At 36.4% G+C, this 25,884-nt stretch overlaps 1 protein-coding gene across 6 annotated transcripts in view; it reads left to right on the forward strand.

Moving 5' to 3' along the window:
• Positions 1–25,884, forward strand: part of LOC306873330 (prominin-1-A-like) — a 33,073-nt gene that overhangs the window by 3,295 nt on the left and 3,894 nt on the right. For 3 of the 6 annotated variants that reach the window (XM_079422557.1, XM_079422558.1, XM_079422559.1), the window contains exons 2-24: positions 6,953–7,014; positions 7,190–7,216; positions 7,738–7,943; positions 14,723–14,843; positions 15,058–15,121; positions 15,696–15,785; positions 16,538–16,561; positions 16,890–17,107; positions 18,705–18,779; positions 18,878–18,947; positions 19,352–19,511; positions 20,618–20,770; positions 20,912–21,035; positions 21,825–21,928; positions 22,599–22,683; positions 22,795–22,941; positions 23,018–23,089; positions 23,970–24,062; positions 24,547–24,564; positions 24,924–24,977; positions 25,100–25,180; positions 25,429–25,497; positions 25,598–25,687. In XM_079422557.1, coding sequence (XP_079278683.1) covers positions 6,953–7,014; positions 7,190–7,216; positions 7,738–7,943; positions 14,723–14,843; positions 15,058–15,121; positions 15,696–15,785; positions 16,538–16,561; positions 16,890–17,107; positions 18,705–18,779; positions 18,878–18,947; positions 19,352–19,511; positions 20,618–20,770; positions 20,912–21,035; positions 21,825–21,928; positions 22,599–22,683; positions 22,795–22,941; positions 23,018–23,089; positions 23,970–24,062; positions 24,547–24,564; positions 24,924–24,977; positions 25,100–25,180; positions 25,429–25,497; positions 25,598–25,687 — 2,207 coding nt within the window. The remainder of the gene's footprint in view (positions 1–6,952; positions 7,015–7,189; positions 7,217–7,737; positions 7,944–14,722; positions 14,844–15,057; positions 15,122–15,695; positions 15,786–16,537; positions 16,562–16,889; positions 17,108–18,704; positions 18,780–18,877; positions 18,948–19,351; positions 19,512–20,617; positions 20,771–20,911; positions 21,036–21,824; positions 21,929–22,598; positions 22,684–22,794; positions 22,942–23,017; positions 23,090–23,969; positions 24,063–24,546; positions 24,565–24,923; positions 24,978–25,099; positions 25,181–25,428; positions 25,498–25,597; positions 25,688–25,884) is intronic. The other 3 variants (XM_079422560.1, XM_079422561.1, XM_079422562.1) reach the window with 3 other exon arrangements.

Below are 25,884 nucleotides of genomic sequence, written 5' to 3' on the forward strand. Positions count from 1 at the left end.
TCTTTAGTACCGCTAAATCATTCATCGCAGATTTGTAACTCCTGATCTTATCGAAAGGTACTTCTGATGTGGAGATGAGGCTGGATTACTGGATTAAACAGCAGTAACATACACATGGTTCAGGTTAAAGACCTATATAAAGCTATATTTCTCTATTCCGTCTGTCTGCAATTCTTTTTCCAGATTAGTCACAACTCACAGGTTTGAACACCTTTGGAGCGTGTTATCTGTGAAGGAATGGATGGATTTATGCATGATAGACATAATACAGTTTAATATCATGACATTCATTCTGTCTATAAGGTCTGGGCTTTAATCCGGGGACTCCCTTCGTCTCAGCCCAGATAAAGCTTAATATCACTGATCACTGGATTAAAAAAAACTGCACTGTAATTGAAGGGCAGGAAGATCAGCACACAGATATGACCCAGTTATGCTGGCATTGTCTGTGTGTGAAGTGTTTCGAAGACTTTAAATGTTCAGTGTATTAGTGGCTTGTTGTTTCTGTGAGAAAAGGAGGGAAGGAAGTGAGAGTGTGTGAATAGGGGGGTAAGGATTAAATAGGAGAGGAATGGGGTTTGGTAGAAGAAGGGAAAAAGGGGAAAGAAAGCATTAAGGGAGAGGGACCACTTAACTGTCCAACAGCAAGACCAGTGTAAGAGGATTATCCATATGCCATTATAACCAGTGATACCCTTTCCTGTTCACACAGGATTTTTTTTGTTCTCTCTCTCTTTCTCTTACACAAATGCACAATTTGAGATAAAGAGTTGCCATCTCTCTCTCTCTCTCTCTCTCTCTCTCTCACACACACACACACACATTGCATTTAGACACTCTAAAATATAAACGGATAATTTTCACAGTAACACTGCGTGTAATATAAGAGGTAATGCTAAAGTCACGTAATGTAACATCAAAACTTTTTTTTGCTGCTCGGGAAACATTTCTTATTATTATTAATGTTGAAAACAGTTGTGTTGTTTAATATTTTTGTGGAAACCATGATACATTTTAAAGATTTTTTAATAAACAAAAAGTCCAACAGCATTTATTTAAAATTGAACAATTATATAACATTTGTAACATTATTAATATCTTTACACTTTTGATTAATTTATTGCATCTTTGCTGAATAAAAGTATTATTTTTTAAAATAGTACTGACCCCATTGTTATATTTAATATCTCACTGAAGTGGGACAAAACAGGGTACAATGTTGAAAAATAAAATAAAATCTTGTACTCAGACAAAAGAAACTATCTATGCTTTGATGCAATCTCCCAACTTTTCTCTTTTTCATCACAATGTGCTTTTTACCTTGCCATCACTTATTTTGCAATCAAGCAATCAAGATATTTTTAACATTTCAAAACACATTCTAATATTAGCAGACAGATTACATTTTCAGATGTGACCAACAATTCCTCAGCAAATAAAAAATAGGCTAGTTGTTACCTCTCTCCATTTACATTCACTAGGAACTTAATATTCACATATAAAGATCCAAATGATCCAAACTTTATCAGAACACATATGATCAGAATACAAACAAACTGTATTATGTATAGATATGTTTTAACTAGTGTTTTGTGTTTCCTCAGCCTTATGCTCCTTGAATCTTTTGTTCCCTCAACACTAACTCTACTAGAAGTGATGATTATCAATCCACAAAAGCAATATATGCTGTATATTTAGTATTTATACATTATTAGTGTCAGTATTGTGGACTGTCTTGTGTGTGTTTTGCTCCCCTGTGACCCAGTTTTTCATGTTGATTGTGTTAATTTGATTCCTGGTGTGTCTTGTCGTCTTCCCCTATTATCCTATGTTTAAAAGCCCCAGTCCTTCTGTGAATGTTTGTCGGTTCTAAACGTCTATCCATGTGTTCCTGTGTCTCCTACATCCCCTGTTGGACATTAAAGACTCTCGTTTTTGTGAATTGCTTGTCTCCTCGTTCCGTGATTTCCTGACTTCGTGTGAAGTGTGACAGAAGAACCGACCAAAAACAGTTACCCCTGCGTCTACCCTCCGTTTTGTTTTCCGTTTTTCCCTCAGTGTTTTTATTTCCGTTGTGCCCCATGGATCCCTTTGTCCGGTCCGAATTCCTCCTCCTCCTGAGCAGGGGGACCGATCTCTGGAGGACCATACGCGACTGTTCCTGATGTTAGCTAACACCACCAGCAACCCAGACGACGCGCTCTGCTCATTCTATAATGGAAGCCTAAACACTGCGTGCAGAGCGCTGTCGTCCGAAGATGGTCCTCGAGAGGATTTCGCCACTTTCGCCAGATCCACTCCAGACCCAGAGCCCAGCCCACCATCTCTCCGCGGTGCGGAGCACCAGCCCGAGCCCACCGATGACGGAGAGCCATTTCCCGCCGCGATCTGCGAGCCAGCGTGAAGCCGAGCGACTGAGCGGATGATCGCCCCGGAAGTTGAGCCCAACCCGTCAGACCAGGTGCGAGAGCCGGCGTCAGTGCCCATCACGAGGGAGCAAGCCGTGGACGGTGTGAGCGCGGAGTGGAGCTCCGCCCCCTGCACCGCGGCTGAGGGTGAGCTGAAGATAAATCTGGGACTGCTGGACAGAGAGGGGGCGTCCGATCCTCCAGTGCCCGCTCCTCGAAAATGCCCTCCAGTGCCTGCTCCTCGCAAGTGCCCTCCAGTGTCTCCGCTGGTCCCGTCCAGCTCTCCTGCATCTCCGCTGGTCCCGTCCAGCTCTCCTGCGTCTCCGCTGGTCCCGTCCAGCTCTCCTGCCTCTCCGCTGGTCCCGTCCAGCTCTCCTGCGTCTCCGCTGGTTCCGTCCAGCTCCGCTCCTCCAGAGCGCCCTCAAGTGCCCGCTCCTCCAGAATGCCCTCCTGTGCCCACCCCTCGAAAATGCCCACCCTCTCCTGCCTCCTCCACCGCTGTCGTCTGGCAGCCCCCCCGCTCGCCCTCAGCCCCCTATCTGTACGGTGCGAGCCCCGTGGGTCTGCTATCCTCCAGTGTCGCCGGGGCTGGAGTATTCCTCACCTCCGCTTCCAGCCTCCGAGGCCTGGACTCCGCCAAGGCCCGTAGACCCAGTGGCTCCACCTTGGCTCCTAGCTCCCTCGCCTCCACCATCACCCTTCGATCCACCAGCTCCACCGGGCTCCCTCGTCCCTCCGCCTTGCCTCAGGACTCCGCTCCTCTGGCTGCGCCTCATCGCTCCGTCCCACCGGCTCCGTTGGGCTCCTTCCTCCCTTCAGCTCCACCTGGGTCCTCAGTCGCTCCGGCTCCGCCTCGGTCGCCAGAGCCCTCGGCTCCACTCTGGCCCCCGGATCCTCGGCATCCCCCTGGCTCGTTGGCTCTCTGTCTCCGCCCCAGGCTCCTCCACCACCTGCTCCGCCGCCGTTGGTCGGCCCCCTGGAGTCGGCGGCCATCCCTCCTCCATGGCTCCTCCCTCCGTCGGCTCCACCGTGGGCCATCTTCACGGCTGTGGCCTGGGTCCAGCTGTGCACCTCCTACTCCGAGTCCCTCCTGTCTCTTCCCTAGCTCCTCCCTCCTTCGTCGCCTCCCTGGTCTCTGTCTGCCTGCCCCCTCCCGGGTCTCCGTCCTCCTTCTGAGCCTCCTCCCTAGTTCCCACCTGCCCCTCCCCTGTGGATGTTACTACGGTGCGAGGACGCACCTTCCGGGAGGGGGGCGAAATGTCAGTATTGTGGACTGTCTTGTGTGTGCTTTGCTCCCCTGTGACCCAGTTTTTCCCTCATGTTGATTGTGTTAATTTGATTCCAGGTGTGTCTCGTCGTCTTCCCCTATTATCCTATGTTTAAAAGCCCCAGTCCTTCTATGAATGTTTGTCGGTTCTAAACGTCTATCCATGTGTTCCTGTGTCTCCTACGTTCCCTGTGTACCCTGTTGGACATTAAAGACTCTCGTTTTTGTGAATTGCTCGTCTTTTAATGAACGTCTGAAGGTGTCGACAAAAAGTGGGGACAGAACTTTGAAACCTTATGAAACACGCATGTGTCACTGAAAAACAACCTTGCTTTGATATGAGATATTAAGTGTTGCTTATGATAAAACAAACTCTTTTTCATCTTAAAAATATTTTTTTATCCATTTTATCAATGATTGAACCCTTCTCTGTGGACACACTGTTAGATGTAGTGAGAAGACAATAAGTGTCATAGATTTTATATAATAGATATTATTTATATTATATATAATAGATTTTAATAAAATTAAACTGAAGGGGATAATTGGGTTAAATACATTCTGTTATTAATCCCTCATAACATTTACAATTGACCTACTGTAATAGCAATTACAATTGTTTTGTCCCATGTCTTAAGAATCAGTAATAATGTATTCTATCTACAATCTTTTGGGAGACTGCAAAGGCATTATTAAAATTAGCTAGCTCAAAGTGTTTTGTGATAATGTTATACTGTTTTGACTGGGTGGGGATCTGTGAATTGTTGTAAATAAGTGCTGCATTAGTTAGTGTTGTTCAGCGCAGTCTTGGCCATGGCGTTATATTTTGGATCATGTTGTGTCCATGTCTGGTGTTAAAATGCGAAATCGTCCCGTATCAAACCAATACGGGACGCGATTTGTCCCGTATTTTACAAAGGCCAACAAGCTGAATCAACAAATAAGTACTTTGCACCGTTTCTAATGCTAATAGAAATGATAACGAAATCAATTTCATAAGAAGTTAGAGAAGCTCATCTTGGCGTCTTTGTTTCCATTGCGATGATGGAGTCTCCAGGACGCGCGCCGGAGCGCAGCATGCACTAAACCTGCGCGCTTTAAAACATCGAGGAGCTCACGTCCGCCCTTTGAACACAAGACTAGAGATGTAGAGCTGAACGGGAAAGTTATCAATGCGTCGTCCTGTAACTAATGATTAACGCGCAGTTTGCAGAGAAGCATTTGAGGTGGACTGTCTGACTTCAAGGGATAGTTCACCCAAAAATGGAAATTTTGTCATCGTTTACACTCCCACAAGCTGTTCCAAACCTGTAATAATTCCTTTCTTCTGTTGAACATAAAAGAAAATACTTTGAAGAACAGTTTCTGGCCCCCAATGACTCTGATAGTATTTTTTAAAGTTACTGAGGACCAGCAGCTGTTTAGTTACCCACATTCTTCAAAGTATATTATTTTGTTTTCAGCAGAAGAAAGAACTTGCAGGTTTTGAACAACCTGGGTAAATAATGACAGCATTTTCATTTTTGGGTGAAACATACCTTTAAAGTGACAAACACATATATGCTTCTAAAGGCATAACTCTATTGTTTTATTAAAATTTGGATAGTCTGTTAGAGCTTGATAGACATAATTATTATATTTTTAGACATTATTAGACAGAACAATAGATTATAATTAATGACCCTATTTATAAATTTTTCATTTATATTAATCATAAATATATACATAATAAATAAGCATATATGTCATATACATTTTGACATTTGAAAAAGAAAAAAAAAGCTAAATTATTTAAATTTAATGTAGTCCTAATTTAAGCAAATTAATAGTTTTTTTAAATAAAATTAAAATTAATCTCATCCAGCTGCAGCTGCAGAACTGTCAAAAAAAGACTAATAAGAATAATTAACTTACATATATGAGCATGTTTTCTCATGGTGTATTGGTGAGCTATGTGTTCCTCGCTGAGTATACAGTATGTGTCCTTTTTTTTTCTTTCTTTTTTTTTTTCTTGTATTTTTTTGGGGGGGGGGTCCCTTATTTTGGCTCGCTGAAGGTGGCAACCCTAATCTCTCTGCAAGGTGTCATGGCAGAAAAAAAAACACCTGCTAATTTTAGTACAACTGAAAAGAAGCTTATCCTTTATGTAAAGGTGTTTTAGGGTTAAGTGTTTGTTTATGTTCAGGTGTGAGCATTACAGTTATCAGTTCACTTCTGCAGTACACAGAATCGCCACTAGGGGAGGAGACGTTTCATAGACGACCTGTCTGTAACAATTCATATTCAATCGTAATATCACTAAATACATGATACATGATCCATGATACATGATTCTCTTTGTGTATGTGTGTGGATATAGATGGAAGTCATGCATACTCAGTGGTACAGAGGTTTTAATGTTTTTTTTCTGTACTCTCTGAACCTCACTTTTGTTGCAGAAAACCTTCTGCATTTTTTTCATTAAGAATATTATTTAGTGTCAATTTTTCATGGGGCAATAGGCTGTTTAATTGAATTTAAATGGTTTAATAAAACACCCAATAATGTCTTAACATAAAAATGCATAAGGTTTTCTGGAAATGTTAGTTTCAGAGAGTTCAATTAAATTTTCCAATACTGCCATCATTAACACACTTAGAGGTGAGGTGTATAATTGCATTAAGGCTATGTTTAGTTCAGATGAGGTAAAACGTGATGGGTGAGTCTGTGCCATAGGGTATTAAGGCAAGTATCTTGTAGCTTTCAAAAGTATGCAGTTCAGATGGAACATAGGCGATATATAATTCTGACAGTCTCTGGCATTTTATTAAGTAAAAGGCTTTTTTCATGCCTTTTTCATTTTTTCAAGGCTTACTTTTTCCATTTTTCTTTTTTTTTTTTATGTATAGTAGACATCACTGATATTTAATGGATATTGGTTTAGAGTGTAGAAGACTAAAATTAGCTAACAATATTACACAAAAATGTAGGTTGAGCAGATGGTTTGTAACAGATGCAATAGCTTTAGCACTGTTAACATAGAACTTAACAGACACCTGCAGTGCTTTATTTATGATTAACATGAATCTAATTTGTTGTTTTAGCACAACGGTGCTTGACCCACTATTGGTAACTGTTGTTTGAATCTAAGAGCATGTGTATACTGCTGTAGCCCCTTCATTCAAACAATGATGGTCATCGTACAGCCTAAAAACTAATCTCAACAGATCATTTAAACAACAGAAAACATTTTGTTTTCTCAAACTTGTGAGCTAAACTGGTAAATTTTCTGTTACAGATCTCATTGTTAAAATGGTCCAGCAGAACATGGGAGGAATCAAAGGGAATGATTACAAAAAGGTGTGTGAGTTTGGTTGTGCTAAGGATTTTTTGTACCACACTGTATATTATAGATTATGTAAATATGTATTTTATATAACAGTTTATATGGAATCACATGCTCCAATCACAGTTTTTTCCTCTTTATCTTCGGCATGCACTCAAATGATGTCTCTTCAACCCTACGACAATGCAGCCAGAGAATGTTGTATTATTACTACAGGTATTGTTTAAAAATGAAAACTCTAGAGACTTATGGGTTTTTTTTTATCTCACAGTTCTTACTTTTTTTCTCACAATTGCAAGTTTATATCTCCCAATTCCATATTCTCTACTCAGGAGTTAAAATCCTGCAATTCTGACTTTTTCCTTGAATTTGTATCTCACAATCTTTTCTTAAAATAGCAATATTTTAGAATAGGGAGATATAAATCCAGAAATGCAAGAAAAAAGCAATTGTGAAAAAAAGAATTGTGAGATAAAAGTCACCTTAATAAAAGCACTTTTTTTATTGTTCATCCAGGGGTGGAAACAATCTCCTATCAAAGTTACTGATATTTATAATATTTATTATGATATTTATTATATAAAGTATATAATGTGTAATTTGTATCTAACCCATATTTAAATTCCATGCTATAACATTTGGAGCTAATCAAGCTTTGCTATCTTCATTTGGGGGCTTTTTTTAACAGATATCAGTACATAAGATTAATTGTGATTAAATGCTCTCCTCCTCTCCAGGCTATCTACTATGAGCTCGGCTTCATAGTCCTGACAGTACTGGGGGTGATAATTGTGCTGTTCATGCCGATAGTGGGCCTGTGTTTCTGTGTGTGCCGCTGCTGTGAGAACTGTGGGGGTGAGATGCATCAGAGACAGAAGAAGAACGGTGACTGCCTACGAGGTTTCTACATGGCCACACTCATCGCGACCTCTGTCTTCCTCGCGTGAGTCTTCCTCGTCTTCAAAGAGTGTTTGTGACCATTGATAACAGTTTATACATTCCACATGCTTGTGAAAGTCAGTTGTTACTAATTATGAATTTGTTCATATTAGCAAATATGTAGCAATGAGTTTATTGGTTGAGATTATTGGCACCATCCAATAATCTGTGCAATTGGACAGCCTTGTTAGTGGATATAAATATAGTAAAAAAAATATATTACTTGTTTAAATTCAGCAATGTTTTTGTGCATCTGATATGCTATAAATAAATATTATGCATGAGTGTTCATACATTTTAATCGTTTGACATGACTTTTTGCATACTTTGTAGCAGAAAAGTACACGTAATTTAACACAGGGTGAGTCATATGACAGCTCAGATGTTTGGTTCAAAGGAAGATGGCAGACTTGAAAAGGAACGCTAACTGACAGCCTTCTCAAGATACTGTCAGATTATATCACTCAATATTATAATTAAATATATTAAATATAATAAAAAATAATAATAAATTATTAATGAAATATTAATTTAAATATTTACTAATATAATAAAAAAAATATGAAATTACAATATTCCTCTCAAAAGTTTGGAGTTTTTTTTCCAAAGAAATTAATATTTTTATTCAGCAAGGATGCATTAAATTGATCAAAACTGTTCCTATATTATCTCTCTCATTCACTCAGAAACAGATAAATGTGGAGTATCTAATATTACAGGTGCATCTCAAAAAAATAGAATATAGGCAAGGCAAGGCAAGGCAAGTTTATTTATATAGCACATTTCATACACAATGGTAATTCAAAGTGCTTTACATAAAAGAAAGTGAAATAGACATTTAAAATCAATAAAAACATGGAAATAAAAATAATAAAAACAAAGAATTTTAAAATGATATAGAAAATGATTTAAAATAAATTTAAAGAAAATGATTATACATAAAATGTATTGCAGTCAGTTCGGACATATAGCACAGTGCTCATTCAACAAATGCACAGTTAAACAGATGAGTTTTGAGTCTTGATTTAAATGTGGCTAATGTTTTAGCACATCTGATCTCTTCTGGAAGCTGGTTCCAACTGCGGGCCGCATAATAGCTAAAAGCAGACTCCCCTTGTTTTGTGTGAACCCTTGGTATTTCTAACTGACTCGATCCTAATGATCTGAGTGGTCTGTTTGGTTTATATTCAGTGAGCATATCAGCAATATATTTAGTATACTTAAAATATATAGTGATATATATTACTTTTTCATATAGTGAAAAAGTAATTTTTTTTTCTTGTAACTTATTTCAAAAAGTGAAGCTTTCATATATTTTAGATTCATTACATGTAAAGTAAAACATTTCAAAAGTTTTTTTTGTTTTAATTTTTATGATTACAGCTTACAGCTCATGAAAGTCAAAAATCAGTATCTCAAAATATTAAAATATTTACATTTGAGTTTCAATAAATGGCCATCCCTAAAGTATAAATTCCGGTATCTCTTGTTCTTTGAAACCACAATAATGGGTCATTACTGAAAGGAGTGGCTGTTCACAGAGTGCTGTATCAAAGCATATTAAATGCAAAGTTGAAAAAAAGGGGTAGGAAAAGGTGCACAAGCAACAGGGATGACCGCACGCTTGAGAATGCTGTCAAGCAAAGCTGATTCAAACACTTGGGAGAGCTTCACAAGGAGTGGACTGAAGCTGGAGTCAGTGCATCAAGAGTCACAACTAGGGATGGGCAATATGGGCTTAAAAATATATCACGATATTTCTGGTATTTATTGCAATAACGATATCAATGACGATAATTCAGGGAATTCTGTTTCGTAGGATAAAAGTATTATCTTTCCTATTTTTACCCAAAATAGGGTGTTGGTAGCATTGCTGAGTACACACGGTTTAATCCATACTGGAAGCCGGAGGGCGCCCTTGTGCAGAAAATCCACATATCCGTAGTAGAAGTATACAACTGATGAAACTTGAAACTTGAAGACAATAAACATACGATAGCACAAAATATATATATATATTTATCTGTGTTCTTCAATCTTGAGTATTTTTATAAGGAAAGCATATTTATAACGCAATGCTAATAGATATAGCCATTATCACTGTATATAATACTATCATTCTGTAATATGAAACCACGTCTGGTCATAAAAAATATTTCAAACACTCGACTATGTTATTAAGTTAATTTGGAGAAAAAGCACATCGATAAATTATATCTTTGTTGGACTATAGGTTTCCCAGACAGCAACATAGTGTTGGCCCCGATCTGGCCCGTGTGAAATCCATGCGGGCCAGACATGGGCCGGATCTGGAACGACACTGGTTGCTGTCTGGGTTGTAAACAGGCTCATACACATGCAAAACTGTATCACACACGTGCTACTGTACTACATTTATTCAGACCAATTTTTGTGCACTGTACAGCCCTAAACAAACAGTTACAGATTGCAAAAGGAGTTTGAGCTCCTCATTTATATATAAATGTATTTATACTCCTCCTCAATTTCACGCACTGTCGCGCACAGAAATATTTCAACAACTAGACTTTATCGTTATTATCGTGGGAAGACTAATTCTTATCCTGGGGAGAATTTTTACCGTTATATCACAAACGATAAGATATCGCCCATCCCTAGTCAGCTACCAAGCCACTTCTGAAACAGAAACAACATCAGAAGCATCTTACCTGGGCTAAAGAGAAAAAGATCTGGACTGTTGCTCAGTGGTCCAAAGTCCTCTTTTCAGATAAAAGTAAATTTTGCATTTCATTTGGAAATCAAGTTCTGGAGTCTGGAGGAAGACTGGAGAGGCACAGAATCCAAGCTGCTTGAAGTCCAGTGTGAAATTTCTGAAGTCAGCAATGATTTGGGGTGCCGTGACATCTGTTGGTGTCGGTCCATTGTGTTTTATCAAGTCCAATGTCAATGCAGCGTCTACCAGGAGACTTTTGAGCACTTTATGCTTCCATCTGCTGACAAGCTTTAAGGAGATGCTGATTTCCTTTTCCAGCAGGACTTTAGCACCTGCCCACAGTGACAAAACCACTTCCAAGTGGTTTGCATACCATGATATTACTGTGCTTGATTGGCCATCCAACATGCCTGACCTGAACCCCATATGGAATCTATGGGATATTTTCAAGAGAAAGATGAGAAACAGTCGATCCAACAATACAGACGAGCTGAAGGCTCAATAGTGCCTCATCAGAGCTACAGGCTGATCGCTTCCATGCTATTCCTCACTGATGCTGGAGTTTGTGCTAAAGGAGCCCTGACCAAGTATTGAGTGAATGAATGAATGAATGAATGAATGAATGATGCATTTATATAGCGCATTTATTGTGTATTGCCGTACACCCAAAGCGCTTTACAATCATGTGGGGGGGGGGGGGGGTCTCTCCTCAAAATGCATAAATGAACGTACTTTAAACAACTTGAGCTTTTCTGTTTTGCAAATTCTTTTTTTAATTGATTTTAGGAAATATTCGAATATATTGAGATACTGGATTTTTGACTTTCATGAGCTGTAAGCGCTAATCATCAAAAATAAAACAAAACAACATTTTACTTTACATGCAATGAATCTAAAATATATGAAAGTTTAACTTTTTGAAATAAGTTACAAGTTAAATATGAACTTTTTCATGATATTCAAATTTTTTAGATGCACCTGTATATAAAATATTAATATGTAATACAATTATTAATTTACTTATATATTTACAGTACATTTATAATTATATTTAGTCTTTTAGCAGATCCTTTTATCCAAAGCTACTTACAAATGAGGACAATAGAAGCAATCAAAACCAACAAAAGAGCAATAATATGTAAATGCTGTGACAAGTCTCGGTTTGCTCAGTGCAGTATATGTAGCAAGGATTTTTTTTATAATAAATAAAAGGAAAACAGAATACAAAAAGAATACAGAATTCTAGTGATAGAGGGTCATTTTCTTTTAAATAAATAAAAAGAAATCAAGTCAAAATATATTGATAAAATGGAAATGAAATAGAGAGTGCTAGTGTTAGAGGGTCAAGAGAAGATGGAAGAGATGTGTTTTTAGCTGTTTCTTGAAGATGGCTAAAGACTCAGCTGCTTGAACTGCTGTAACTTATCTAACATTATATATAATATGTATAATTGGTCAGACTGGAAGTTCCACCTTACAGTCAATCACCTTTTTATTTAATCTAGAACATACATGTGCATTAGCTAGACAAGCCTGAAAAATTTGGATGCACGTTGCTGTCAGATTTTATTCCATGTTATTTAAATTTGTATTATTTTTTTTTTTTTTGAAAGACGTACTATCTAAACATATATACGTATATAATCAGTATATTATGTATTGTAAAGAATACTTAAAATATTTCAGAAAATATGCATATTAGTAAATAATTGCTGTGTGTCGCTGTGTGTGGGCCAGTTGTGTGCAAATGTGAACAGTGATTCTAGTTAAAGTACATTTGAGTTATTTAGGTCTAAAAATAGAATATAGGTCGCAGGTACAGTACACTGAACCACCATCATCCTATCACTGCCCTCTCTCTCTTGCGTGATAAACACAGGCTGTGCTGCTCCACACTAATCTAGCCTAGTTACTGGGTCTGTGTGTGTGGTTGTGCAACTGTATTTTCTGTTTTCTGTCACTTTTGTATAATTATTAATTGTTAACTGATACTGATATTTTAGGAGATAAGAGATCATGATTAGAATAAATAAGAGACATTTTGTGCACATAGTCAATTGGTTGGTGTGCACCATTGCTAGAGAGTGTAATGAACACACCTGCAGCGGTCTAGAATGACACACACACCGACACATTCATGTGACATTGATAGCCCTGAGTCTGTCCAGAGAGAAAGTCCCCTCTTTATTTCTGTACCCCATCCCCCTCTTTCTTTCTGCCTTTCTTTTTCTTTTCTGTTTTCTTTCTGTGACAGTGCTGACAGCAGTTGCTTGGGTCACAATGAGCGTTTGTGAGGCATAGACTGTACTCTGTGAGTGTGTGTGTGCGTGTGTGTGTGTGTGTGTCTTGATGGACTTTCAATGACTTACTGAGAGGTTTGCAGTAATTGTGCAGTACGAGGCCTGGGAGCAGAGAGCATGACTGTGCAAATCTGCTCTGTTTCTTTCTTCACTCTTTTCTTTGTTTCTCTCTCTCTCTATGGCATCCTTTGTTGAATCACATTTCCCCTTTATTAAATCTTGAGAGAGAGAGAGAAATGAGAGAGAAAGAACGAGAGAGACAGTGAAAGAGGAAATGGAAGAGTGGGGGAACGGAGAAGGAGGTTTGTCTGGCAATAATCTGTAATTAGATGCCATAATTTAATATGTATCTGCACCACTCAATTAGTAAAGTGTTATCTCTGGTTTGTGGCTATGTGAGCACCACTGTGTGTGTGTGTGTGTGTATGTGTGTGTGTGCGTGTGTGTGTGTGTGTGTGTGTATGTGTGTGTGCATGTGTGTGTGTGTGTGTGTGTGTGTGTGCATTTACAGATTTACCCAAGTTTGAGGTCAATGTGACATTTTAAGATGCATATTTTTAATGCATGTTTACATATAATTTAATACATTATATATATATATATATATATATATATATATATATATATATATATATATTTGTAACAAAACAATGTAAATATCTTTATCAATATAATGCATCCTTGCTGGATAAAATAATTAACAACAAAAACTTTCTGACCCTAAACTTTTTAACGGTAGTAAATAAATAAATTATAATTAAAATATATATATATATTTGATCAAAAAATATATTTTTAATATATTTTTTTAATAAAATATATATATATTTTTATTATACTTGTAAATATTAAAATTAATTTTTAATCAACATTAATTTATTTGTATATTTTATATGATAATTAATATATTTATTATATAATATTGATTAAAAATATCTGGGAACAGTACCTTGCTCTACTGCTCTGTTGCCAGGGAGGTCTATAATACTTGGAGAAGGCTTTCTGTTAACATTCCCATTCATACCAATGCTGTTGTTTGGCTAGTGCAGAACCTTATATCTGAAATCATATGTTTGAAATCTGTCATCTTTGTTCCAGGCTTCGTTGACCCAGTCACCTGAGCTGTAAATGTCACAAGACTAACCCTCCCTTCAAATAAGTGTACTTTTTAGATACAACGTAGGCAAAATTTAATATGCCAAATTAATAGGATGTCCAATATCTCAGTATTCATGATCTAGCATTCGAACAAATGCCCTTCTTGGAAGAGTGCAGCCAATGGTTATTTTGCTTTCCCATAGGGTCATAGGGGCTACAAAGCCATCAGAGTTGGAGGATCTTTTCAAACATAATGCTGATTGGGAAATAGAAAAAAAATATATATTAGAATGGTGAGAAAAATGCTATTTGTTTCCAGATGGTGTAGTTTCTACCACTGGCTAACAATGACAAACTAACTGTACCCTAAACACTGACCCATGAATCACATTACGCAAACAGTTCTTAGCACAGCAACAGTACCACACTGTGGCCGTCTGATATTACTGCATGTCACTGACAGCAATATACAAACAAGGCACATTTGAATTGTGAATATTTGTGTGAATATGTGTGTAGAGTTTACCTTAAATGTAATTTGGTGCACTGGCCTTATTGGTGATAGATAAACTGTCTAATTTACTGTTATTCCAAAATCTACAATTTCACTATCATAACAGAATTTCATAACAGTAGGCCTACTTGTAAGCACATTATTTCACACAATTTGTGTGTGTTTTGCTTTGTTTACAGAGTGGGAGTGACAGTTGCCTACACAGCAAATCAGAACATCACAAATCAAATCAAGAGCACCAGACGCTTGGTCAGCAGTAACATGAGAGACCTGAAATCTTTTGCCAACTATACACCAGCGGTAAGTCAAAAACAGGTTCAAGATGGCAGAGTAAAAGTGGTAAAATGTGTAAACAAAGCTATTACACTGACTGTTATTGTTAGCTGAAAAGCTCATCACATTAGCTAAGAATTAAAATCTGCAGATTCTGTGTGGGCCTGATCATAAGACACACATGAACGTATTTTCACACACTAAAGCTAAAACTGTTTGTCTTTGTTCTTCTATTTTATAGCAAATAGACTACCTCTCTGCACAGTACACAACAGCCAAGAACAAAGTATTATCAGACCTAGACAGTAAGTATTCTGTCTTTCTTCATCTGTTACAGTACGTATCAATGTGAACATTCACTAACATTAAAAAGTTTGGGGTCTGTAGGAGTTTTGCAATGTTTTCGAAATACAGTGAAGCAGTAATATTGTGAAATTTGATCACACTTCAAAATAACTGTTTAAATATATTTTAAAATGTAATTTATTGCAGTGATTCCAAAGATTAATCTTCAGCAGTCATTATTACAGTCATTTTAATATGTCGGTTTGATGCTCAAGAAACATTTCTTATTATTATCATTGTTGAGAGTTGTATATCATTATCAATGTTGCTGCCTAAATTGATAAATTTTTTTTAGGATCCTTTGATGAATAGAAAGTTCAAAAGACAGCATTTATTTGAAATAGAAATCTTTTGTAACAATGTCAATGTCTTCACTGTCACTTTTGATCAATTTATTGCATTCTTGCTGAATAAAACTATTAATTTCTTTGAATAATAATAAAAAAAAAAAAATCTTACTGACCACAAACTTCATTATACTTGTTGGAGCTGTGTTTACTAATTTGTTAATTTGTTATCATTGTGGTTTATCAGATATTGGGACTCTGCTGGGAGGACAGATTCATAATCAGCTGGAGAGAGAAGTGGTGCCTGCTTTAGACAATGCTCTTCGCATGACATCAGGTGCAAAACCAATCAAATGCACACACTTCACTAAACTGGTCTTACTTTTTTTAACATGTGGCATTTCAGTGCAATCCTGAATAACCTGAATAAAGAAAATAGTAGTTTAATTTCACATTGTGAGATAAAACCGCAACTGTTGGATATAAAGTCACCAGATTACCAGAAGTCACATTTATGACATTTATTGTCTCATTTTGAGGTATAAAGTCACAATTAAAGTCATACAGTTAAGACAGGACTGGATTTCCTTTTATTTCAGCTTATTTAAAGAGAAATGTGAAGTTATTTACTTACAATAGCTACTTAATGTCTTCGTTCTTATTCTTGCATGGGCTTTCATAGTTTAATCTAATAAAACTAATATCACAAAATAAAATAACAAACCTTAAATGCCATACCCTAACTGTTCACCTTCACAGTTTTTCACTGTCCTGCTCACACATGTGCACATTGTAGAAGTACTGTAAGTATGTAAGAGAGGCCTGGACCAGAAAAAACAACAACAAGTAAAAATAACATTACCTAACAACAATCTAAAAATACCTAATATAAATGATGTAACAAGGAGAAATTACCAAAAGCAAAATAAATAAATAGAATACTTATTAAAATACTCATGACCTTGATGTTGCTACTACCATGCTCTACTGTTTGAGCTACAGGAACACCACAAAACACACACTCACAGTAATATTATTCCTGTTAATTTGTTCCTTTCTGTTTCTGTTGCTTGTGATTTTGGATAAAAGTTAAAGTGGAGGGTGCTATTAAAGGTAAAAGTCAATGGTTTCACCCACGTGTTTTGTAAACGTAGAAATTGTGGTTGTTGTGCATCCTGTTGTTGTTTTAAGTATGTTGTGTATCTTTATGCATTGCTGCCATATTTTTATGCATTTCATCAGGTTTTTGTTTGATGCTGAAATGAGAACCTTAATAACTAAAGAAAGACAAAAACACATTTATATAGAAAATGGCATATACATAGAAATGTTCTGTGATCAGTTGTGTATTTGCAGTAGTGTAATCCCTCCCAATGGTTCATTTATGATTTGCATGTGAGCGTGTGTTATATTGAAGGTGTTCTGTGTGTGTGTACTGCAGCCATGCGGGAGACCAAAGAGGCGTTAGAGAGTGTGACCACATCACTGGAGATCCTGCAGGAAGGGACAGGCAGACTCCAGAGCTCTCTTCAGTCTGAACGTGCATCTCTCTCAAACACACTCAACGACCCGGCCTGCGCTAATGGAGATGTAACACACACCTGCAACACCATCCGCGGAACACTCAGCCAGCTCGCTCTCAGCGCAAACTTTAATGGGGTAACACACACACACACAACCCATATATATTGTACATGTGTGTGTATCAGGGTATAGAGGAAACTGTCAATTATTAGACAGTACTTTAAGATGAAATATTTCTTGTTACTCTGTCTCAGTTTTATGTGCAGAGTCAACAAAAAGTAAACCATTCTTACAGTAGGAAGATTTTGGAATCTCATGAAAACTATTTAAAAATACTTATAAATCATTTACTAATACATTATTAAAATCAAAAGTTGTATCTGTTATTATTTAATGAACCAGAGCTGACATGTATTAATAATGAACAATTAGATTTTTTATTAACTAACAGTAACAAAGATGAATAAATTGAGAAAATTATTGCTCCTTGTTGGTTAATGTTAGGTATTGTTAGGTAAAGTGTTACCATCTTAACTTCTAACCCTAAACCTGAATTTTAATTTCAGTGATGAACATCCCCACATTCCTGATTGTCAAAATCAAGTCCTGTCACATAAACGTTTTTTTGGTTTTTTTTGTTAAAGGGGTCATGGCATGAGAAACCAAATTTCCCTTAATCTTTTGACATAGAAAAGGTCTTTGTATGTATAATACATCCTGCAAATTTCAAAACTTAAAGGAACACTCCACTTTTTTTGGAAATGTGCTCATTTTACAACTCCCCTAGAGTTAAACAGTTGAGTTTTACCGTTTTTGAATCCGTTCAGCCAATCTCCGGGTCTGGCCACTTTTAGCTTAGCTTAGCATAGATCATTGAATCGGATTAGACCATTAGCATTTGCAAAAATGACCAAAGAGTTTAGATATTTTTCCTATTTAAAGCTTGACTTCTTCTGTTGTTACATCGTGTACTAAGACCGACAGAAAATGAAAAGTTGCGATTTTCTAGGCCGATATGGCTAGGAACTATACTCTCATTCCGGTGTAATAATCAAGGAACCAGAATCAGAAGAGTCAAGCTTTAAATAGAAAAATTATCTAAACTCTTTGGTCATTTTTGAGCGAGATGCTAATGGTCTAATCCGATTCAATGATCTATGCTAAGCTAAGCAAAAGTGCTACCGACAGACCTGGAGATCAGCTGAATGGATTCAAAAACGGTAAAACTCAACTGTTTAACTCTTGGGGAGTTGCAAAATTAGCCTATTTCCAAAAAAGTGGAGTGCTCCTTTAAATGACATTAGCCAATCATAACAGTGGCTGATTACTGAGGAGCCTTAAAGGACCCGCCCCTTAAAACAGGTCGTTTTAGAGAGAAGGTCAGAATGAGGGTTGAAAATTATTTGTCCACATATTTACTTGTTTTTTAACATTATAAGTAAACCTTAAGGAACATATTGAAATAATAAAATGCATGTCATGACCCCTTTAAAGAAGCCATTTCACTTAGATATATGTAATCATAGGGAAGAAAAGTTCATTGCAATTTGTGGTTAATGCCAAACTGAAATGCCAGTAAGCATTAATTACTTTACAGTCATGTTCAATAGTTGGCTGACTTGCTAGACAGTTGCAGGTGGTACTAATGGAAGGGGCATTGTCATTCTAGATAGCATTTGATTGGACAAAAATCTGTGTGGTTTAATTGTAACTTCTGTGTGTCATCCAATAGTTACCTGATGTTGAGGCACCTTTGGCCAATCTGGATGCTGTGCTTAAAACAGACCTCAGCAATATTGTACAGAAGGTCAGATGGGTCTATCTTTATCATGCACCCACTTTAAGTCTCCTGTAATGTACTGTGACAGTTTTTTCACCTCCTTTTCTTTTTGTTGATCTCTTTAGGGCTACTCTTCCTTTAATGACACACCAAGGTTGGTCAGCGAACAGACGAAACAAATTGTGTCGGGTGAGAGTGTTCTCTTTATTCATCTCTCTAGCTCTGTCCCAAAACCTGTTGCGCTGCTTCACTGCCTACATAGGGAATATTGCTGCCTTCATAAACCCATTTCAACAGAGCACCTGTTGGTACTGTTATTAGGCCTACAGCTTTCTTTGTTCTCTTTCTCCATGCTAACCTCATTTGTTCTCTGTAACTAAAGAAAACACAGAAAAACACTCAATGTTATTCTGCTGTTGTTCTCATATCTGTCCTTGTGCATGCGGGAACCCATCTGCCTCTCTTTAAAAATGAAGCTCTACCCAGTAAGTTTTCCTTAACTATGTACAACACAAATCCTCACAGAGTTTTAGTGCTAGATGGAAAATCCTTTCATATTCACAAACACATATTCACTTAGTCTTTCTTTGTTGTTGAAGAAATTAAAGGGCTGCTGGATAAGTCTGGTGGAGGGATAATTGGTTTCACAAAGATGTTCCCGATAGAACCAGCACTTCAGAACTTCACAAAGTTCTTGACGGAGAGCCAGAAGAACATTGAAGCGTACTATCCACAGATCGACCAGCTGGACTTCTACAGGTACTTCTGTAAACTCTTTTTCTGGGATGTTATTTACGGGAGTGACAACCATATGCTGCTAGAAAATTCTAGTAGCAACAAATAAATTTACATTAATGCTAATAGTGTGTATAGAACCAAACTGAACTGGGCTGCGTTTCCCAAAATCATCGTAAGCCTAAGTTGATTGTAGCTCCATTGGTTTCAAAGGGTCTACAATGTAAGCTTACGATGCTTTTGGGAAACTCTCCCCTGGTTATTAATGACATATTTAAAAGTGCTAAATATTTATACAAAACTGTTCAAAATGTTTTTGAAAAAAATGTGCTGTGCTCACCCAAGCTGCATTTATTTGATCAAAAACACAGTAAAAATGGTAATATTGTTAATAATGGTAATATTGAAATATTCTTACATGCTTGAATATACTTATCTGGTGCTCTAGCAACATTTCTTATTATTATCAATGTTGATAATTATTATCAATGTTGATAATAATTGTGCTGCTTACAGTTTTTTTCAACTGCTTACACACAAAATCTTTACTCGTCACACAATTTCTGAAACCTGACTCTCAAACACCAGAACCACACACCAAATCTGCAAAACAGATTACACTAATTCTCGGCCTTAGACTCAGTTTTTAATTTCATAAAACACTTTTTTTGCAAAACACAACACACAATTCTCTATGTAACACACTATAATCTAATAGGAATTAATATGATGGCAAAGGTGTTTGCATATGTTTGCTTTTGAGATGTGTTTTGCAAGAGATGTGAGGCATTTTGCATTTTGTGTGTGCAATTTCTGGATTTGTGTGTAAAGTTTTGAAAATGTGTTAGCAGCTGAAAAAAACTGTAATATTTTGGTGAAAACCATGATACATTTTTTTGTTTTCAGGACAGTTTTATGCATTTATTTGAAATAGAAATCTTTTGTAACATTATAAATGCCTGTTTTGTCATTTTGAATCTGTATTTTGATCAATTTAATGCATCCTTGCTGAATAAAATTATTCATTTCTGTAAAAAAATTACTGACAACAAATATTTGTAAACCAATGCAGTGTACACTCCTCTCTCTTTCGCTCTATATGTCTTTTATCTTTGTGTTTGTGTCTTTAGATGGATAGGGTGCGTGGTGATTTGCTGTATGGTTGTGCTGGTTCTGGCCTTTAATTTCCTGGGTCTGCTGTGTGGATCATGTGGCTATGATAAAAATGCCACACCCACAACACGTGGCTGTCTGTCCAACACCGGAGGAAACCTACTGATGGCGTGAGTTACCATGACAACACCAAAACAACATACTGTATTCAATAACACTTGCCACAAAGTGCTTATAAAAATATATTTGATGATAGTTAAAGTTAGATACTAAACTTCTTTTGCATTTTGTTTTGTTATCTTGATGGTCAGTTCTGTTGGCTTCAGCTTCATCTTCTCCTGGGTGCTCATGGGAGTTGTCGTCACCACATTTGTTGTTGGGGGAAACATAGAGAAGCTTGTGTGTGAGCCGCTGGCTAACAGACAGATTTTTAAGGTACTGGTTCACTACTCCATAATAAGAAACAACAATTAGATTTTATGTTTAACAGTAGATAACAGCTTATATTTACAAAAAAGGGTTACTTCTTGCACACTTGTAAGTACAGATATAAGCACAAACTATGTGTGTTTTGGAAGGGAGAAGAGAAACAAACCAGCATATTCTTAAATAACTCACACACAACACTAGAGTCCTTGTATTTATGTTTAAATGTGGTTACGCTTGGGTTGTGTGTGTGTGTGTGTGCTTAAGCAAAAGTTTAAAAATGGGGGTTGGTAGTTCATAAGTAAATCTGGGTTATAGTTTCAGATCATAGATAGCAAAGCATTTACACACAAATACATTTAGAAGGTTCTACTTGTGGCTTATGTTATATACATGAGGTAGTATTAAAGGGAAAAAAATGTTTCTCTTAGAGCTGACCCTTTCACACAGCGCAGTTGCACTTAAGACGACAAATTTAGTTCAAATCCTGGCTTGTGGTCCTGTCCTATCCTGTTCCCTCTTTCCACTATATATATGTTGTCTTAAAAAGTCAAACATTTGTTACCAAAATCGCTCATGTTATTACTACTCATAACAGTTTGTACATTAATATTAAATTAATATTTTTTATTGGTGGTCCACAGAGTAAAAAAGTCATACACGTTTGCATCAACAGAAATGTGTAAATGGAATTTATGTAAATCGTGACAGAATTACCATCTCCAATCTTTATGATTAGCATATGGAAAATCACCTTTTTGACACATAAATTTGTGTTTTTAAAAAAATGCTGTTCAGATCATCGACACACCATATATGGTCCATCCTGCCAAAAAGAACTTCCTTCCTGGTATGCTGTTTCAAGATCCGAACATAGACCTTACTATTGGCAGTATGTACAGGTAAGTGTGTGAGCAAAGATCAATGCTAAAAATCAATTAGTAGTTAGTCTTGAAGAACTATTCTGTGATCTGTTACTTGCTCACATGTTGTTCCAAACACTTGAGACTTTCTTCAAAATACTTACGAAGATACTATTTATAATGAAACCTGAGAGATTTATTTTCTTCCACTGAAAGTTCATTACACTAAAACTTTGACACTTAAAAAGTTAATACTGACATTATAAATATAATCCATATGAATCTAGTGGTTTAATCCATCTTCTGTTTTAGTTGAATGGACTTTCAATGGAGGGACAGAATTCTCTTAGGTTCCATTAAAAATATCAGTAAAACTTTAGTATAGCGACCAATTCGCACTATTTAGTTGCTTATTAGCATGCCTATTATTAACATATTAACTGTTTATTATAAAGCACGTTCTGCATGCCCCTATTCTACATCCCTAATCCTACCCAATACCTTAAACTTACAACTACCTTACTAACTATTAATAAGCAGCAAATTAGTATCTTATTGAGGCAAAAGTCATAGCAAGAATTGGACTTTAAAATAAAGTGTGATGTTCTGGTTTTGAAATGACATGAATAAATAATTTATTAGACAATGAAGGCTGTTTACTCTGTGAGATGTGTTCACTCTCTTTTTGTACTTTTTATCTTGCTCATAGAGATTGTTATGAGAATAATGGTTTATATTCAGCTCTACAACTGGAGACCAAGTTCAACTTCAACAATTTTCTCAATGCCACAGTGGTGCGTGAGCAGATTTAAGAAAGACAAAAAGCATTTCATGTATTTTTGTGTATATATACATACTGAGCATGACATTAATTCTTTAACCATGTGTTTGTGATTTCTTAACAGTATAACCCGGAACTGTCCAAGATATTTAACAGTGTGAATGTGGATCTCCAGGGGATGTTTCTTCTGGAACAGGAGGGCAAAGATAACCTCATTGACTTTGCCAACACAGGCATTGGAGATATCGACTATCAGGCTTATCTAACTGAGGTAACCAACAAACTCTCACAGACACTTACAGACACAACAACCCAAGACATTTTAATGAGAATCATTTGATTGACAGGTGAATAAAGGAGTGACGGTTGTGGATCTTTTGTCCTACGCAAATGAACTTGAAGTTCAAGCAGACCAACTGGTGAGTCAAATACAAATCACTTTCAGTTAGTAATGATTCCTGCCACTTCATGTATAATATTTGAAGATATTAGGTCAGGTATTATTTACTGTATGTATCAAACCAAGTGATGTCAGTTAACACCCAGAGGCCAGTCTCTGGAACATTTTGAAACTTTTTATAGTGATCTCCCCTGCAGTGTAGAGGGACACAAGCACTTCATTCATGAGGGGAAAACACACAGCTACAGGATGTGTGGAGCTGCAATGTGTGCATGTGCTTATGGGAATATGACTGAGGGTCTTTTACAGCACTTGGGCATAAAATGTTGGTCTGAGATGTGAGCCTGTTTGTTAATATTGCCGTTAAATACGTCAAATTCTACCTGTATTAAGTCTTTGCCTTTTAAAGAAGGAGGATGACCCAGACCCAGCCATTAAATCTTAAAACATAAAAATGCATTATAATTTTTTTTTTTTAAACTATTAGCTATAATCTACACATAGAGTGAATAAATTAAACATTTCAATATTTATTGAATGAAATCAGAAATTTCACATTTTCAGAAATTCGCAGAAATACAGCAATACTGCAATAATTATAAAAACTATTTAATTGTATTTGTTTAGGGTTAATAACGTTCTAGCTCTGAAATTAAGAGTTAGATTATTTCATTTAGCAATTTATTCCCAAAATGTTTCAAATTTCCAACATGTAATGCTGTGGTAAAATTGTTTCTGTCTTTCAGAAAATAAAATACAAAAGTGACAGATTTTAATTTTCTTGTGATGCATGTATGTCCACTGTTGACATTGGACAAATTAACTAAACTAGTGAAAGTAATTTTTTATGTGTTTTCATGGAAGGACAATTCTGTTTCTTTCTCTATATCTTTTCTTAGCCACGAGGGGCTCTTGAGAATGCGCTTAAGGGTCATGCCAGCAGTATAAGACAGATCCACAAAGAACAAGTGGTTCCAATGGAACAGGCTATGGTAAACATGCACACACACACACACACACACACACACACACACTTAACTATCTAAATTAAGGCATTCCATAGACTTCTGTTTTTTAATACAGCCAGTTATAAATACTATAACCTAAATCTAACAGAAAATTTTACAAGGTAAAAAAGTATTTACTTTATTTTTATACCATTTTTATATATGATGATGTCCCCAAAAGGAGGTTTTGTAAGATGTAGCTCATTTCTGGTTACAAATTTGTCTCCAAAATTACTGTAGGTACAAAAGCAAACACACAAAGTGGTGTATATATGGTTTACGGGGATTCTCTATAGGCATAATTGTTTTTATACTGAACTAGTCATATTTACTATCCCTTAACACCACCCCTAAACATAACCCCCACAGAAAACTTTTTAGTATGTTTTCAAGTTGTTTTATATATGAGGACACAGGAAATTTTATTCTATGTTTTATTCTTTATTCTTTTTTTTTAATGGAACCAAAGAAATTTGTGAAAGCAAGGGTAAGCTAACAGTTGGTACTGTGATGTGATAATCCAAAAAAAAGAATGTTTTTTGAGAACTGTGTTTTAGTAAATGTGGACCTCAGATTGTGTTTTAGTAAATGTTTGTGTTTGCAAGTTTGTATGTGTCCTCTTTTTGGCACATTGTGTTTGTGATTGTGATTTTTCAGCATCTGTAATTCAATGACAAAAAATGGGTTCAAAAGAGCACACTTGAGCCTGACTTACTGAAAAGATTTGAAAGAATTAGAATTAAAGAAACCAGTGACTCTTTGAGGGATGACCAGATTGTAAGTGATTTATATAGTATTTTATGTTTATTGAAATAGAATGTACATGTTTTTTTCTTCTTCTTGTAGGGCACTTTAAGTCAAAGCATTAAACTGCTTCAGAGAACATCCAGAGAACTACCTGTAAGTACAGTAAATACACAAATCTTTATGTAAATAAAGCTTCGTTGACAAATACGATGAACGAGATTTATAAATAGATCATGTTAATAATTATGTGAAATTCCTCATGGTTTTTGCTCTAGGTTAAAGTGACAAATGTCTTGAATGCCATCGAGGCAGTAGAGTACCTCATCGCTAACAATGCCTCACATGTGGTCAAACAGGTACAAATACATTTATTTAATTTATTAATCTAATTGATTACTTTACTGATTATTAATCTTGATCTATACAACCATAGACTGCAAAAAAAACAAACAAAAAAACTTCATCATCTTGTTTTAAAGCGGTTTAGTTCTTTACAACAATACTGGGGAAGATATATATATGATATATTTTAAGGTCAGTTATAAATGCTCTGTATGTATGTTTTTTACCAGTTTGTTGTTGTGTTGTTGTTAATATGTCACAGGAGACTGATAAATTCATTAAGAACATTGTGGGATATTTTTCACAATATACGGAGTGGGCCAAGCACTCTGTGAGTATGCTAATACAAGATAAAGTCCAAAAGAGCAGCACTTTGTCATGTAACACTGCAACTTAATCAGTTAAACTAATGTCTGTCTCTGTATGTGCAGCTGGAAATGGAGGTTGCCCAGTGCAAGCCCATCAGCAACATCATAGACTCGCTAGAGATTGTAGCCTGCAGCTTCATCGTTGACTCAGTGGTAAGAGATACAAAACAGCTTTCACACATATAACACATACAAGACCCCACACTCATGAAACATACTGTATATAACCATGAATATGTGCAGAATATGCATGAATGTTCCTAAACACACACACACACACACAGAACAAGATTCACATTCAGTGTTCACAGTGCGTATGCTTGTGTGAACTGAAACCATAAACATACAGA

The sequence above is a fragment of the Barbus barbus genome (genome assembly GCF_936440315.1).
Source record: "Barbus barbus genome assembly, chromosome: 7".
Lineage (NCBI taxonomy): Eukaryota > Metazoa > Chordata > Actinopteri > Cypriniformes > Cyprinidae > Barbus > Barbus barbus.